Raw genomic sequence first — 17,466 nt, 5'->3', positions numbered from 1 at the left:
TCTTCAAAACATTTCTTCATCAGAAAGTAAGTACACGTTCAAAACAGAAAATAACCTACTGTAAAATATATTGCTATTATTAATGTCATGCTTCAGAGGCATAGCAAAGCCTCACGCTAAGTGGGTACAGTACTTAGGAAGACTAATAATTTCATAGCAACCAGACACACTGCTGCATGGTATTTCACTTCAAAAATAATACAGTAGAAACTATGAGGGAGAGTATTAAAGCCATGTAGTTTAACGCCATGCAGATCTCTCCTGATAATTTTCTAAAGTAATAATTAGTAGATCTTTCCTTCTTTCAAGCTTGTTCTGAGTTTTGTTAATAAATTCTGTTAACTATGAAATTGAAAGAATAAAGCTTTCTGCTTGAGTATAGTACCATGCATATTTTGAAGAATTATATCATATTTTCATCACATGACAAAATAAAGGAAGAGAAGTATTATGCAAAATGTTAGACTTACATCTACTGCTTTTCTCGGGTTAAGTTTTGACTCACGTCGAGTGTTTGACTTTCTTCTGGATTCATATACTGCTCTCTTGAAAATCATCACTGACATCTGTCACAAAGAAAAAAGTAAGTCAATAACTATGTGATGTGTTCTGTTCATAGAGATTGTAACTACTCTACCTTTTTATAATGAATTGGAGGATGTGATACCTTCAGAGTGGCCTCTCTAAAAATCTTCTGTGTCTCTGTATTTTCCAGAGAAGAACTGGTATTTTCTAATCGCCTCAATTCGTCAATTTTAATCAAACCACGGCGAGCAAATATCTGCCCAAAGAATTTAAAAAAATAAAAAAAGATACCCTGTGTTCATATTCTATATGTTGATATTTAATTTTAGAATAATACTATTCTTGAATTTATATAACTGCAAAGAGCTCCAATGAAAGCCAGATCCCGAACAATTGAAAAGGAAAGCAAAACTTTTGCAAAATACGTTTTGTATATAGGCATGGGAGCTGGCCCGTGTTTAATGCTAGACGTCTGTGACTGTGAGTATATTACAAAGTGTTATTGCATTTGATATCACATTTACACATGGAGACACATCTCCACTTTGCAGTAAAAATTTTGAATATGGACAGAACTCTAAGTACATATGATCTGATAATAAGTAGGAATATTTAAATAAATATTTCCCATTTGATTGCATCTGAAATGCTGCAAAAAGTAAATCAGGATACCTCTCCATAAATGCCGGCTTGACAATCAAAATAACACTGAGAAACTGCTGTATACAGGGTGGCTCTCCATGTCAAATAATGCACAGATAAGAGTGGAATGGATGATTCCATACATACACTGGCCCACAGTAAGTATTCCAGGACCTGTATTGAAGAAATCTAATTTCAAAATGAATGCATTTTAAACTACATACTTACTATTACTAAAGGACAAAGACTTACCCTCACCTGCTAGAACAAATTGAAAGGGGGGGGGAAAAATTGTATTAATTTTTAACATGTTTTATTGAATAAAAAGCATTCCTCCTGCATATTGTTGGTTTTTTTCTATCTTAAACTGTGGTCAAGCACCATATTTTAGCCTCCAAGCGACCTTAACCACGCCAGTTTACTATAATCTTGCCACCAGACAGAGGTCCTGCCCTTCTCTCTCATCCGCTCTTATCTTGAGAGTTATGCCTCTCTTTTCTGGCAGCTCCAGTGATCAGTTTTCAACAGGATCAGCAAGCTTATTTAGGATGCAATGGAGTCTGTCTTCTGCAGTGAAAGCCTGTGTTTACATTAATTCATATCCATGGAACCAGACTTATGGCCCCTAACTTGCAGGGCAACATAGTCACTGCAGTAGTCTAATTATAATAATTAGTCCTACTCCACTGAATGAACAGTATCTGTATCTTCCTTTTCTTTAGGTCAGCTGTACCCTGAGGTACATAAAATGTGCACAACTTTAGTCCTAAATTAAGTCAATATACATATTTTCTTTTAGTCTGGATTTCAAGAATCTGAAATACCGATGATCAATTCCTCTGTTTCCTGTAGAGAGAAAACTTGAATATGTTAAAGAAGGTGATAAATCAGTTCTGTTTTTAATAGAAGATGTTCAAAGATAAAAAACTTTTCCTGCTCAGTGGAAGATTAATAAAACAACACATAAGAAAATATACTGTATTAAGGCTAATTCAAATTCTGTTCAAGTTTTAGGGGAAAAGAATAAAGCTAAGACAAACAAAAACTACTTTCAGAAAGAAAAAGGCGGGGGGGAAAGGCCAGGTTATTTTTATAAAGTATTTACAACTAAAACCATAGCCACCAGGTGTCAGCACATTTCCACATTTTAAGAAACAAAAGACCAATTCTTGGGACATACCTAGATGTGCAAAATAAAGCACCTGGAATCCTCTGAAACAGCCTAACATATGGGACTTCCGTGTCCAGCAAGACATTATGCTGGGCTTCATTCCACAGCTGAGGAAGGAGCAGACTCAGGAAGACATGAGGGCTTAGAAATCAACCACTTTGAAACACAGACTTTTAATTTCCTTGTGAAAAAGTACTACTATTGACAATGTCAGTGAAATTGAAAAGTCAGGGTACAGTGTTATGCAAAACACAGGTGCATTCTCTAAACTTCCGCGAATTTTTCAACCCCTTCTATTCATTTTGCCATACCTTAGCAGACTGACCCATCATCATCAAATGTCTGCATATGGTGTAAATATGGATAGCACCTGCAAAAATAAACTAAAATAAATAAACAGGAAAGTTCTATAATCCTACATGAAATTTGTTATGCTAAGCAACTCAATCTTATTATTATTATTATCTGGGTTGTTACTTCAGAGAAAAACAATTTAATGACTTTTCATTAAATGAATGAAAAACGAATGATTTTTCTTTAACAACTTCTAATTTAGAGAAGATGAAGCCATTAAATTCTTCTGCAATATTAGTTTCAAAAATACCTACACAGTGGAGCAGCATAATGCATGAATGAAATGTTAAAAATTTACTGTATCAAATTTTTACTAAGTAACTCATAGAAAGACAAATCTTAATTTCATTGCCAAATGCCAGGCTCTTTAAAACAAAATACTACCTCTCCTCACAGACCTTACCTTACATGATTCTTTTAGTCCATCATAACACTGTCCTGGCAGACACCACCACTACTATGTGATATTAGGTATGATAAGTGACATGAAGAAAATTGAAAGCAAGTAGAGTTTTCAAGAGCATCAAAATGACTTAGAAATAAAAACCTGTCAAAAATTTACTTGACGTAAGCAATGTCATCAAATTTTCAAAAATCAGTCCTAGAGGTATAAAAGACACTGCAATTCTGAGAGACAAAAAAAAAAAAAAGCCTATTCTTCTGTCTGTATGAATGTTCAGAAAGGGACACCTGTGGCAGCGGGAGGCATCACAATGCCAACTGTCATAGCTAGAAGGGTGTTATTATCCCAATAAGCTCAAATGGAGCAAGTATTAGGAAGATTTCTTTTTATCAGTCAAATGTGTAATGAGGCACAAAATCTATTGTCTGAAATTGCAGAAAAATGCTCAGGAACTAGGGAAAATCTGAGAAAATCCTACTTCTAATTACAGTAGATTATTGGCTAGGATTGGTACAGAGACCTGTCCCACACACAGGCAGTGGGATGTAAGAATGGCAGGTGAGTATATTTTAATTTTAATTCTTCTCGAACACACCTCAAATGTAGGGACTGAGGGCAACAGCAGTCCCGGCAAAACAAAAGGATAAGAGTTTTGACCAATCATAGCTCAGAGAAAGTGTACATTTTTCAAAATGAAATTAAGAACATATTATCTCCTCAATTTATATTGCAACAATTGCCCAGGGTAGCTCAGTTGGTTAGAGCGTGGTGCTAATAATGTTAAATTCAATCCCTGTATAAGCCATTCAAGAATTGGACTTGATGATCCTTGTGCGTCCCTTCCAACTCAGAATATTCTGTGATTTTGTGAAATTCATGCTCATCTGTTTACTTTTCACTAAATAACATTGCCTTTCAAAGCAAAAATATACTGTTGTTGTTCCTGAAATTAAAATCTTGATAAATTATTCTCTGTGTATCTACTTTGCAGAAGTTCCATTCTTTTCTCAATTTTTTCCTAATTCAAGCATTTACAAGCAGCACCCTAAAATCTTACATAGGGATTAAAATTCTTAAATGCCATACAGTATTTCTTAGAATTGTTTTATTAACAACTCCTCCCTTCAAAATACTTTCAAAAATACAAAGATGTAACAGCAGACAATAATTTTCTACTCTTAGATCTGCAATCTGCTTTTCAAAAAAAACTAAAAAAACCCAAAACAACAAGCAAACAAAAAAACACCAAACCAAACCAAAACCACAACAAAAAACCAACCACCAACTAAAGAAACCCCAAGACATAATGAACTCATCAAAACAAACATTTTATTGATAGAAAAATCTTGAGGGTTTTTTTTGCTAATCAGGATTCACTCCAAAAATGTCCTTACTTTTGATTTTATTAATATATTCTTAAGCAGTTATGATGAAAAAGCTGATGCTTTTATAACAGTCCACCTGAAAAGGCACACTGTGGAAATTTTAATTTTAAAATCCATTCTACTTGAAAAAACAAAAAAATTACAAAAAAAAACCCGACTGTGATTGAAGACTAACTAGAGATTTATTCATGACCCTTAGGTTGACCTCAAAGAGCATGTATAAAAGTTTCCCTTCACAGCTTTAAGCAAAAGAAATGGAAATGGAAAGCCTGAGGTACCATTGTAGATAAGCCAACACAAATTCTCCTGAGGTAGAGCCACTTGCATAGTGAGTCGTAAGGAGGTCAAGACACTGAGACAAGTCTGCAGGGACTCTTGATTCTGAAGACTTCTGTCACTGCTGAAAACCATCTGATAAATGCAAACATTTCTCGCTTGCAAAGCATGGAACTAAAACACATGGAAATATAAATAAAGTTAATTAAAATATAAGCATATGTCTGTTCACGTCAGCAAAGTACAACAAAATGGTGAGTAGGAAAAGATTAAGCATACCAGAAAAAAAATCAGCATGACATTGAACTTTTCTACACTTCTCCATCTATATCACCAACATCTTATTTCTCACTCTCATCTGTTACTTTTCTCTTCCACAGACAGATTTTTCCTTCTCTTCCTTGTAATACCTAATGTAATGTGACCTCAGTCGTGCCTGGAGTACAGCATCAGCTGAACAAACAACATGTGAAAAAATGAGCTAAGTGGGACACAGTCAGTACCTATCAATCTCTCAGAAGCCTTCTAACCTGATAACATTTGAAATTAAATCTTTTTTTGTAGTTAATTCACTGAAACTGGAGGTTTCTATCCCTGAAACTCCATTTCTATGATTTTCTTAGTGTTACATTAAAAAAAAAGGTAACTGCGGAAACATGGCCAAAAAATTTACATCTAAAGCCTTCAGGTGTAATGATTTGACACATTATCATTTTCCATTTCCAATTCCAGGGATCATTGCCAAACTAGATTCCATATCTGAAAATTTAGGGATATCTCAGTCTGTAAAGGCTAAGTTACAGAACAGGCATTTTGGTATAGACTTGCAATAACATTTGGCACTAGCATTGGTTCAAGATCTAGGTAGACATACAGAAAACAGCATCTCTGGAACTTCAAATTTATTTACAAAACATTTTTAAAAATGTATTAACATACTCTTTGATCATATTCTTTCTAGGAAGCTGAATCATATTTTAAAAACAAAAAACATAATACAAACCAAGTATCTCTTCTATCATGACATCTGCTTCCAGCTTTTAAGCAAACAGTCTGCTTTCTTCTCTTCACTAAACACCTATTTACACTCTAACCCTGACTCGAGGATATGAATTTGATTAGCTCAAGATACAGGAGCTGCCCACCATTTCTGTTCATTGTTCTTGATCACAGAGTAACTTGCATTAGTTAAGTCAAAATACCCAAGAAAGTATGAAAAAGTAGAGCTTCTCAGCAAGTAACTGCTTAAGGTAAAATCTAACACGTTTTTTGCATTCCCCCTATATCAACTGAAATACTTTCTTCAACAGATAGCAAAAGGTGTACTGCAAGTCCCTACCTTGATAAGCAATTACCACAAAAGGATGCCAACACATTCTTAAGGTCATTCAGCTCCCTAGAGCTTAAAGCACTTAGAAAACTATTCAGCGTTCTGCCCTCTCTGTTCATAGTGAGCAAATAAGCTATGAAAAACATAACATCACATTTTTAACTGCCATGACCTTTCATTACAACTCTTACTTCCCACACTTACGGTACAAAATACAGGAGAACATTTAAATTGTCTTGCACTATGCCTGATTCTTAGATCATCCGATACAGAAATTTCCAAAATTGCAGGACATATATCAAATTTTGCCCACATTCTGATTCTGACAGTGGATAATAGCAACTATTTCAGAGCAAAAACTGCTGTAAGCAGCTACAGAACACCGCATTCAGGGAAAACTGCTTTTTTAACACTGTGTTGATGGTGGTTGGCTTCTGTCACAAAAGCATTAAGCACTTATACCCTATTAAAAATATACACCAACTCCAGATGTTCATATCATACATATGATCATTAAATCTCAATGCAATTTATATCAACAAACTATTAAAGATTAGTCAATGTTAATATATAATTCATATGAAGTACATTTGGGGAGGATACATTGGGATACTTACTTTGAATCTGTAAACGTCTTTAACCAGAAAAATTTTTAAAACCCACAACCTACCGTAAGTGCTGCATTTTTGCCTCTGAAACCATTTGGAAAAAAGGCAGATTTAAAGCGATGTGCATCATCCATGACATCTTCAAGGTTTACAGAAACGAACTGCTGAAGGTATCTTTCATAGCACTGCAGAAGTGCCAACTTATATTCCTGAAAAACGGATCAGATTTTCTTTTTATTGTTTTCATATTGCATTTTTATTTCTATAAAACGTGTTATTTTTTTATAATCTTTATATAGCAAAGTATCAATGTGAAAGAGCAACTGGAAGTAAAGCACTACAGTTTCATACAAATATCCAGCAACGCAGTGTGAATACTCAGCACATGAAAGGCTGAAATACTTGAAAAAATTACTTGTGCTTTACAAGTTTTAGTGAGTTTTGTTTATTCTAATCATAAATACGACATATCAGAGAACAATTATAAAGCAGGGTCCTGTGCTAACATAACAAACTCAAAGAGTTGCTGGAATATTCTGCGGCTTTGCAACATTAATGACAATGATACTACACTTTAGAAAAAAGTACTCCATAAAGCAGAACTTTATAAGCAATATATAGACATAATCATTTCTCTCTTCCTTGTTTCCAGGTTGTCAAAGCTGTTTTTGTTTTTTTTTTTTAAGCAGATAGGAAGAGTAAGATGCACCAAACAAGACTGAAACAAGTGAAGACTGGAATTTAAATATGGCCAAGAAATCAGCATTAATAGACCAGAAATTGCCACTGGGTCTTTAAGAGGATGTTGAGCCTCATGTCTCATTCCAAATAGAGCTCCCCAGCAGCCTGTCAAACCACTCTAAAATCATGCTGACTCTATGGTTCAGCTCTGACTCAGATGTGGAAGTGACATTTACTGAATCATCACCACCACTTCCTGCAGCAAGGATTACATTTAGGTTTCTCTACCAACTTCACTAATTCTAGAACACACACAAAATACATTCTTGAGGAAAAAGTAACTAATTTCTGCTGGTAAAAATGATCCTTTAATATCTAATCACATAGAATTCTTATTTTCTTGCACTCCCTTCTTTTTTTCAATATAAATACCTTCCACCACAGTGACACCTTAAATTTTTAATCATCTGAGGAGTCCAGCTCACATGGCCCTATTGTCCTCTTTGCAGCCATACACAGAAACTTTGACTTTCCATGGAGAGCTATGAGCAGTCAGTCACTTATGTAATCTAATACATACACTCAGGCTGTGATAAAACTTAGAATCCAAAGCTGTGGATCAGAATACCATTACAATAGTTATTGATACATAACAAAAAGGTAAAGTCCCTCCTAACAGTTTAAAATATGTGCATATGACCGAAGATAACAGGCAGATACAGGCACACAGGGAGGCGGGGAAAAAACGAGTCCGCACTGATCGTATGATGACTAATGGACTAAGCAATTTCCAGATATATGACTTAATGAATTTGGGTGTGTCCTAAGAAAGATGTAGTAGATGTATTATAGGAAGGAATCTAAAGGCACCAAAAAAATAGCAGGAGGACAGAAAGCTAAGCTGGTGCTTACCCACTGACTACTCATATGCAATCATTCTTTTTCAAGGACTACACATCATTAAGTATTACATCATTTAAGACCAGGTTAAAATTTAAAATACTCGAGACTAGTTTTCAGCGAGGAGTCAAGAGGGGTACTTATGGAATAGGCTTTACCCTACCTACAGAGACCTTCGTTTTACACTACATTCATCCTTCCTGTAAAGCATTTGAAATTTGCAACATCCGTCTCCTGTTGTTTCTATTTATTTTTTTCAGGGAAAAAAATAGAATGAAAACTAAGTTTTCATTCTAAAATTAAGTCAAAGAAATGCACTTAAAAGTGGGAGTTCCAAAAGAAAAAAGTCTAAAGTTTTAGGCTGGCCAGAAAAACAACTTTTTCAACAACACTGATAACTTTGCTGTAGAAAAACACATTACACTAGAAGACTGAAGTTGCAAGCAGAAGTCTTTACTCAGAAACATGGATTTTTTTCAGGCAATCTAGGGTCAGGTCATTAAGCACCTTGAATGTAAGGACCAAACTATATTGGAGTGCTGCTTTAGGAAGCCAGCGCAGAGTACAAAGAGCAGTGTTTGATACTTCTGAAATAACCTTACTGAGTACACTGTGAGAACAGCAGCTCCCAAGCACTAAAGGCTTCATGTAATGTTTCCAACAATTCCTAGGGCCCAGAAGCTATGAAAACTTTAGGAATATACAAACATGAAGAAAATATTAATGGAATTGTCTAGGCAATGCTATTAACAACTGCTGCTACTCAATCTTCCTTAAGAATTTCTGTATGTCTAAATTTATACCATGAGTCTGCACCTTCAATTATAATGGCTCCACAGTTATGGACTCTTCTACATGCCTTCTTCAGCCTACCAGTGAGTGATGAGTGCTGCTGAAGCTCAGCTTCAGCTGGCTGTTCTTTATTCAGGAGCAGGCCACTTTTATGGAATTCTTTAGCACACATGCAATGAGGGATATAGAAGACTTCATAACACCTGCATGATACTCCTGCCTTTGCCATGGCCTGCAGAAAAGCTCACCTAGCAGCCACACATACACACTCTCCATAAAGGGCACAAAGAGCATTTCTCCTTGCTGCATTCCATAAGCAAAGGACGTAAGAGTGAAAGAAAGTTTCACTGGACATATTCCTCATAAAGATGGCCCCCTCAGACCACCTTGATACATTTCCAGTTATGCCCTCTTCTTTTTATTTATTTTCTTTTATTCCCATTATGTTAAAAAATTAAGTAGAAGTTACAGAACTGGCTTTCTAATGATACATCTCTGAGCTGCTTCTGAGTGTTGTTTAGTAACTACTCTTGAAAGCCCCAGATTTTATGACATGACCTTCAGACACAAATATCTCTGAGCTTGTAAATGGCTTACCCTTGATGGATTTTTTTCACAGGAATTGCAAAGGACAAATAGTACATAAAAATATACTTGCCTTTTTGAGTCAGATCATCAGTTACTAGCCTGGCATCCCATCTCTAACAGTAGTCAGTAACAGATGACTAAGTAAGAGTATAAAAATAGAGTTATCATATCACTAAACATCCCCCAAATACTCTCAGCCTTCAACAACCTAGCTCCTGAATCCCTTTTAGTTGTGATCTACCTTTTTTAAGGAGACCAGAAATGCACACATAATTCAAGATGCAGGAGCATCACCAATACATTGAGTTGTACAATGTGTAATTGCACTCTGGTTCTTGTTCTCTGTTCCTCTCCTGACAATTCTTTTTATATATGTTTGGTTAACTGAGCATTGAGTTGAGTCAGTGCAACTGCTCTATCATTGTCAATTTGTACTTAAAGAGCATCTGAAGGCATAGTCAGATATTGTACTCTACCATGCTGAAACATCAAACAAATATTAAAGAAAGATCCTGGGGTGTTTAAAAAGGCAGTGGGTGCATAGAAAATACCGATACAGAAAAATATTAAAAAATCAGGGCAATTTTACAATAAAAAGCAAGAGATACAAACTATCAACTCTCACTGGAATTATTTTGTAAAAGTTTTTGCTACTTTGTAAATAGCTTCCAGTAAAACATCATTAAAAATTAAAGTAGCATAGAAACATAATGAAACAAAGACTGCGATTGAATTTTTCTGATTTCAAATGACTTACTTTGATCTGAGCGAGGGCATCACCAACTTTCACAAGCCTTTCATTGTAATACCACTCTGGTAGTCGTGGCTTATATTTGATCCAAATGTTAAACAAAGTATTTGCTCTAAAAAAAAAAAAAAGAGATACAGGAGAAAAGGTTTCAGATTAAACTGGCAGTAGACCTGTCATAACAAGTAAACAAATCAGGAAGACTTCAAATTGTGAGAACTCCTTTCTTCCAAATCTATTTGAACTTCTACACATTTCAAAACAAGTGATCATTAAAACCAGATTTAACAGGCAGACAAGGACATTTCTGGGTTTCATTTCTGTCACCAGTTTTTATCACACATTTTAAATAGGATGAATTTTCTCCCATGTAAATTCTTAATAAAATGTCTTAGTATTAATCTTCTTGTGTTGTTCAAGCACAGTCACAAGCGGAAAATCTTTCTCAACTTTCAGCTAGTATTTGAAAGGTTCCGTCTGAAGCAACAACCTTATATCTTAGACTCAATGAATTACAGTTCACAGCAATTATTGGACTGCAAACAACAAATGTTATAGAAGGAAAAATTCCCAAAATAACAACATATGTCAGGTAGCTGCAACCTTGAGAACTGGTAGCCATGGAATAAACCATAGCGCTATAGAGTATATAGACCTATGTTATATAGAGCTCATGATGTACAGAGTTAGACCATCAATCATGAAGAAGAAACGTTCAGGAATTTTAAATTGTAAGGGGCAGGATTCAGAGAGAGCCAAATGACACCCTTGCTAAAATAGAGAGGATTTATGGCAATAGTTATGATGCTCTTCTGCTGCCTCTGTCTATTATTCTAGCCACAGTTGTCATCAAGGATGCCTTTGTGTAACAAACTGCTTATTTTGCTGAACCAGCAAGCCTCACACAAATGGTAACTGACTCTAAGCAGTTTCCCTCTGCTACAGAGACACTGACTACATCGTGCCAGTACTACAGTGCCTACCAACTGTGGTTTGATGGCCTCATGCCCTCATGTGTACAACTTCTCCACACTACACTTCTCTAAGAAAGCTACATTCTAGCTGGAAAAACAGTAACTGATCAGATAGACTGCCAATAAGCACTGGGACTTTTTCATTAAAGAATCCTCTTAGCAAATCATTTCCAGTATTGACAACGTTCACAGTGTCAGGCATCTCTTACTTATTCCCTTAACAAATCACTTGTACAGAAACAGAGTGCCTTGTGAAACCGCTACAGCTAAATTATTTATAGGTTGCAGTTTATGAGGAAAGAAAACAACTGAAGAAAGATAAATTAACATTTAAAGAAATTAAATATATCTATTTAAAAGAAATTATAAATTATAAAGATTTACAAATTATAAAGAACTATAAAGAAATTTAATATATATATTAAAGAAAAATATCCTTCTAGCTGAATTGTCATGCATAAACCATATGCTTACTGGTGTGAGGTGGCTGGAACTTTTCAACATATCTTAAGACTGGGATGGTAGACTAGAATGCAAGACTCTTACACTGTCTTCTGACATTAGAGAACTTGGAATGCATTCTCAGTCTCTCATACAGCTCTTCTTTTCAGCTTATAAGAACACTCCCAATTAAAACAAAAAGCAGAATAAATAACATTTTTTCCACACAGAAAGCTGGGAGCCACCTTCACATTTCAAGGTGAAACAGATGGATTTATGAGAAACCTCTCAAAATTATCTTTACGGCAAAGAATTGCAACAATCATAATACTTTTTTTTTTTTCTAAAGTATCATCCCAGCACAATTCTCAGTTCTTGAAAGTAAGCAGCAAGGAAATAAGTAGGACATCCTAGAGGTGTATCCTAAAGGAAAAACGCAGTAACAGCACAAACTAGGCCAAAAGCGACAATCAGAATAAAATGTTCTAAGGCATTTTTAAGGAGTTAAGGAAACCATAGCCCAGTGTAATGAAGGGCACCTCCCAAATGGGAATGAGTCCCTCCTGGTCCATCCCTAACAACTAACAGCCTGGGTGGGTACTGACTTCTTATACTGGGAAAAATGTTCCACACCAGTATCTGCAAAGAGGCTCCAAAGCAAAGGAATCTGTCAGGCAGCTGAGCAAAGTTCCCTTAGACTGTTAAATGAAGAATTTAGGAAAAGACTTTCAGAGACCAAGAGATTTGATGGATATTATGGGGAAAGGGGGGAAAGAAGGGGGAAAAGAGATAGCAATAATGACCCTGGATAAAGCTCTGGAAAGGTAAGACTAGTACATTTCTTTAAGACTGATCAAAGTCCCCAGAAATAGTCATCTTCATTTTTTGTTTTGAATGTTCATATTAACACACAAGATTCTTTGATATAATAAACAAGTAACAAATCTGTAAAAAACTGGTTTAGCAAAGCAGTGACAAACCTGACCAGACTTTCAGCTTCAGTGGGAAGATTAAGGTAAACTGATTCTGCTACAATGCCGTGACTAACTACAAGTGAGTTCATGACACAGGAATGTTTCTTTGACACAGACAAAAGAGGAGAGTGAGACACTTCCCAAACAACTCCTCAGCCTTTCCTTTAAACAAGCTGTAGGACACCAGAGTAACAAGTTAAGCAAGTGAAGTCTTATAAAAAATAGTGGACTGTTGGAGCTCAGAGACGAAATTTCTTTATCTCCAGCTGTAATAGAAAAAAATTCCCTAAGGTCAACCCATAATAGTGTGCACAGGATAAGGCCTACGTGGCTAAAATCTTTACTACAAGTATAAAGAATTCTCTGATACTGATCAAAAGATGTCTTATTAAATAAGAGTGGCTAAGCCACACAACATGAGATAAAATCAATATGTCAAGGTAATGCTTTGATGGCCCTTCTGCCAAGAGAAATGGGGCAAAACAACTTGTTTAGTTGAGGAAAAATTACTTTTGATTGCTATTTCTGACTGAAAAGATTTGTGATACCAGTGCAGGTCCTTAGTAATTTTTGTTTCCTACATTAGAACATTTAAGTGCCTAAATTACAGCCTTTCTGTTCACCTATGAACACCAAAGGCTGAAAGAGCTGGAGGAATGAAGCTGATAATTTTATTTTTCTAAATTGAACATACTTGCCACGTGGAAGCTGGTTTTCTTGTTGCTTGAAGAACAAGAACACTTTGATCTCAGTCCATGCCAGGAAAGATAGCCAGACACGTGACATAGCAAGAAGTCTTTAGAACATTTAGGAAAGCATCTGTAATAGCCATTACCTTCAGAAATTCTTAGGACCAGCCAGACTAAGGCTGGTTCTGCAAGCAGCACATGCTCCACTTTTGAGTTATCAAACAATGAAGCAGTAGGGAGAGAAAACCCTGAAATTTCACAATCACAAATAAATAGTCTTGACTTTGCTAGCTGCTTGAATAAATGCTAATAATCAGAATTCCAGTCCTCTACCTCTGTATTGTCCCTATACAAATGAAGAATGCCTAGGGATGCAGAGCTACTGGGATCTTCGTGTTACACAACATTCCCAATGCCCTGGAATTTTGGTAGGGATCATTACCACCAGTGACTTCTGGGACCAAGAGCTTGACAGAGTCAGTTCTCATCTCCATGATGAACATGCTCTCGTGCCAACCACAGTATGCACGGTCACAGGTCACATCCACAAAATACAAGTTCGAATAAGGCAGAGCTTACTTAGGTCAAAATATTTGAGAGGGTGAAGCAAAAGAAAGCTTGGAGACACTGTTCACAAAAACTGATAACTTGGCACTATATTGCAAACAGGTCAGATTCAGCATGGCCACCTCCCAACCAGAAGATACTAAGAACACATAGAAGAATCACTGTTGGCAATTTTGGTAATGTCTGAAGCAGCCAAGCAGTATTACTTCTCAGGGGGCCTAGAGAGGATAGCTTTCAAAATACTAATACCTATCAGCTAAAGATTAAAAACAAGGTCGGAAACTACAAAAAGGCTTCAAAATAGCAAAGCACTGAATTCAGCTGCTGAAGCAACATAAAAAGCCAACATACTGAGATTCAAAACACTTGAGGCAAAACCCTAGAGACTGATACCTGCATGATACATCTAGGCCTAGATCCGATGATGAACATGACCCATAAACAAATTAGGAATCCAGACATCTTAGAATAGGAAAGATCTCCAGATCAGACAAAGGCCAGGCTGCAGAATCTGAGTACCTTCTGAAAATGTATACACCTCCTTCAGAGTAGGGTAATTTGTGGACTGCTTCTAGGAAATTACTGAGTGAAATACACAAGCGTAGAAGCTGCACCTAAGTGGTAAGGTAACCACCCCGTAACCTAACTCCTATGCTGTTTTTGAATGAACTTTTGATAACCTGGGGAACTTGTGGGGTTTATGTTAAAGACCTGTAAATTTAGAACAGAGTAGTGTTCAGATAAAAACAACAGAAAATGAACTATTTATCTTAGCAGAAGTAGTTGAGCTCTTATATCACAATGTACTTAAAATGCAGCAGGGAGAGCTACATGAGAAATGCACAGTCTGTAAAAGACATATGCATGCACTGTGAATCGTACACTGATTCCAGTTGCTCTGTCTTAACTGCATTACAAAATTTCGACTTATGCATACCCACAGATATGCATGTATGCGAGCAAACAAATATGCACTATTATACTTGCCATATGCTCAGCCTGCATCTATGTGTATAAAAATATACCAACGTAGACAGAGACATATGCACAAAAAGAGCCGTGTGGCGTTATCCTGGTGTAGCCCTACTTTTGAAGGCATGCACGTGCCCACAAGCGTTCACCCTCGCACACAGCCGCACACGCTGGTGGGCTGCCAGTCCCTCCAGCACTGTGAAGGGATTTTCCCACCAGGAAGCTCAGGCAGCTCTGACAGAACCAACAAGTGGTGCTGCCAACTTCCACAGCCCCTTGTGCTTTTTCCATAAAGCACTGACGTGTAGAAAGTACTGGGGGGGAAAAAAAGCAGTGTTCAGATTTCTGAGGGGCTTTCGTTACAATGAAAACCTAAAAAATAAAAAGGAAACGGATTGCCGGTGCTTTGGCACACTGCTGCGGAAGTTTGTTTGGCGAACAAACTCGTGGCTATCTCCCAGTCCAGGGGACGCAGGGCTCCCAGCCCAGCCCGTGGCTGCGGGTGAGGAGGGAGCCGAGCAGCGGCGTGCGGGGCGCCGTGGCGGTGCCCGGCGGGCCGGAGAGGGGAGCCCGGGAGCGGCGGGGCGGCGGCGCGGACAGCCCCGCAGGGCGGCTGAAGAGAGAGCGAAGGAAGAGGAGTGCGGCCGAAAAAAGGAGCCGAGGCAGGGGCAGAGGGAGCGGCGAGCGGCTCCCGGAGGGGGCGGCGGCGCAGCCCTACCCGTGGCGGTGCAGGTCGTGCTGCGGCGGCTTGGCCTCCCCCGCGCCTCGCAGCCGCCGCAGGGAGCCCAGGACGCGCCGCAGCTCGGCCTCGAAGCTGTCCACCACCGGGTTGCCCCGTGCCACGGGCCCGAAGAAGGCGGCGTGCGGGGCCTGCGGGCCGGCGGCGGAGGGCGGCCCGGCGGGCTCCGCCATGCTCGGCTCGGCCCGGCCCCGGCGCGGCCGCGTCGCTGTCTCCGGGCAACGGCCGCGGGCAGCCGCCCCGCGGGGCCACCCTGGACAAGCCGGGAGGTACCACTTGAGCCGGGTTTTCCACAGCTTTTTTTCACATGGGATGGCACTTTGCACTTACTGATTGTGTCACTGTGCCTACTGCACGGCTACGCATAAAAGAAGAAAGTGTGCTTATCCTCTAAATGCTTATATTTGTCTACTAAAAAAAAAAAAAAAGGTGGCAAACTACGAAACTACTAACCCGTATTTATGTTAGAGAAGGTGCCTATAGCAACCTATGTGTTTTGAAGTTCTTTAAAGACACAGTGGTAAAGAGGTTTGGGAAGGATGTGAAGGAAACTGACTATGTTGCCATGCTCGTCATCATGGTGAGCGTAAGATGCAGCTGAACTAAAAACATGAAAGTGAAAGAAATGTGGTAAGTGAGCAGAGAGTCCTGGCAACCTGGGCCTTTGGAGGCAGTTTCTTGACACTCAATGGAAAAGGATCAACAGAGACTGATAAAGCGAAGAAACACTTGAAAAGTGCATCCAAGTAATTCATAATGACAGCAAAAGAAGTATCCTTCCAACAGCTGGAGACATACAGCATCAGCATGCTGAATCACTGGAATCAGAAAACACTGCATTAGCAAGGTCAAAGAAATGACATGGGAATCATCTAGATATTATTCTTCCTTGGCAAATTGGGAAGATGCAAAAATATTATTAATTTATGACTAATGTGTCTGACTCATTTTACACATTGGTTTTGTATTGTTACCTGCTGGGAGATGTGTGGATCCATTGTCCAACAGGTATTGTGTGACTATAGGAAGACCTAGTGACAATGGCTATGCATTTAGGTGGGAGCAAATTTAGACAAAGCACAAGAGGGAGTGGGTTCCTCAGATATCTGTGGAGGAGGTAGAAAATTAGGTCTGCAATGAAAAGACATGGCACAAAGATTTTGATGCAGGAATTTAGAAGTCACTGTGTTCAAAGACAAATTTTACAGAACAAATGAAATATGAGAACTTGGCTTGGACAGCAACTACTGCAACATTTAAAGATTTTGCCTGTGCTTTGCCATGCTAACCAAAGAACTCCCTGTGATGGATACAAGATGACTAATAAAGCACTGGCCTCTTGGGAAAGGTGGCCTGTGCCACTCTAAGTATTGCTGGTGGCATCCGTTTCAAGTTCCTATGAAGCTCTGAGCTAGTTTGCCTCACTAGATGGTGCTGCATCCCAAAGGGCTGATGTTCACATTCATGGAATGCAGAGAGTGCTGTTCTCAAACCAGCAGTGCCTAGAAGCTTCAAGAGGAACTTGAGAGACTGGAAAAGAGACTGCTGAGTAAAACTTTACATATCTCTAATATTTGGGTAGCAGATGGTGGAATGAATATAACATTTGCAATCTGCATTCGTTTTTCAGCCATAGAAACAAGCTGAGTCAAGGAAAACAATAAAGGGAGGATAGCCATTCCCCAAAGGGCAAGATTGCAGAAGTGT

The 17,466-nt window shown here is 38.2% G+C and overlaps 1 protein-coding gene across 1 annotated transcript in view; it reads right to left on the bottom strand.

The window, feature by feature from the left end:
* The window catches only part of CFAP54 (cilia and flagella associated protein 54), a 102,878-nt gene extending 86,946 nt beyond the window's left edge, over window positions 1-15,932 (bottom strand). The window contains exons 1-8 of the mRNA XM_069003915.1: window positions 15,739-15,932; window positions 10,413-10,518; window positions 6,757-6,903; window positions 4,759-4,930; window positions 2,650-2,708; window positions 1,198-1,341; window positions 668-781; window positions 471-566 (exon numbers count right to left, since the gene is read on the bottom strand). Of these exons, the coding sequence (XP_068860016.1) occupies window positions 471-566; window positions 668-781; window positions 1,198-1,341; window positions 2,650-2,708; window positions 4,759-4,930; window positions 6,757-6,903; window positions 10,413-10,518; window positions 15,739-15,932 (1,032 nt within the window). The remainder of the gene's footprint in view (window positions 1-470; window positions 567-667; window positions 782-1,197; window positions 1,342-2,649; window positions 2,709-4,758; window positions 4,931-6,756; window positions 6,904-10,412; window positions 10,519-15,738) is intronic.
* Window positions 15,933-17,466: the final 1,534 nt, after the last annotated feature.

This window comes from Aphelocoma coerulescens, chromosome 1A, assembly GCF_041296385.1.
Source record: "Aphelocoma coerulescens isolate FSJ_1873_10779 chromosome 1A, UR_Acoe_1.0, whole genome shotgun sequence".
Taxonomy (NCBI): domain Eukaryota; kingdom Metazoa; phylum Chordata; class Aves; order Passeriformes; family Corvidae; genus Aphelocoma; species Aphelocoma coerulescens.
Note: the sequence above shows the minus strand (reverse complement) of the source record. Positions and strands in the feature narration are given on the sequence as shown.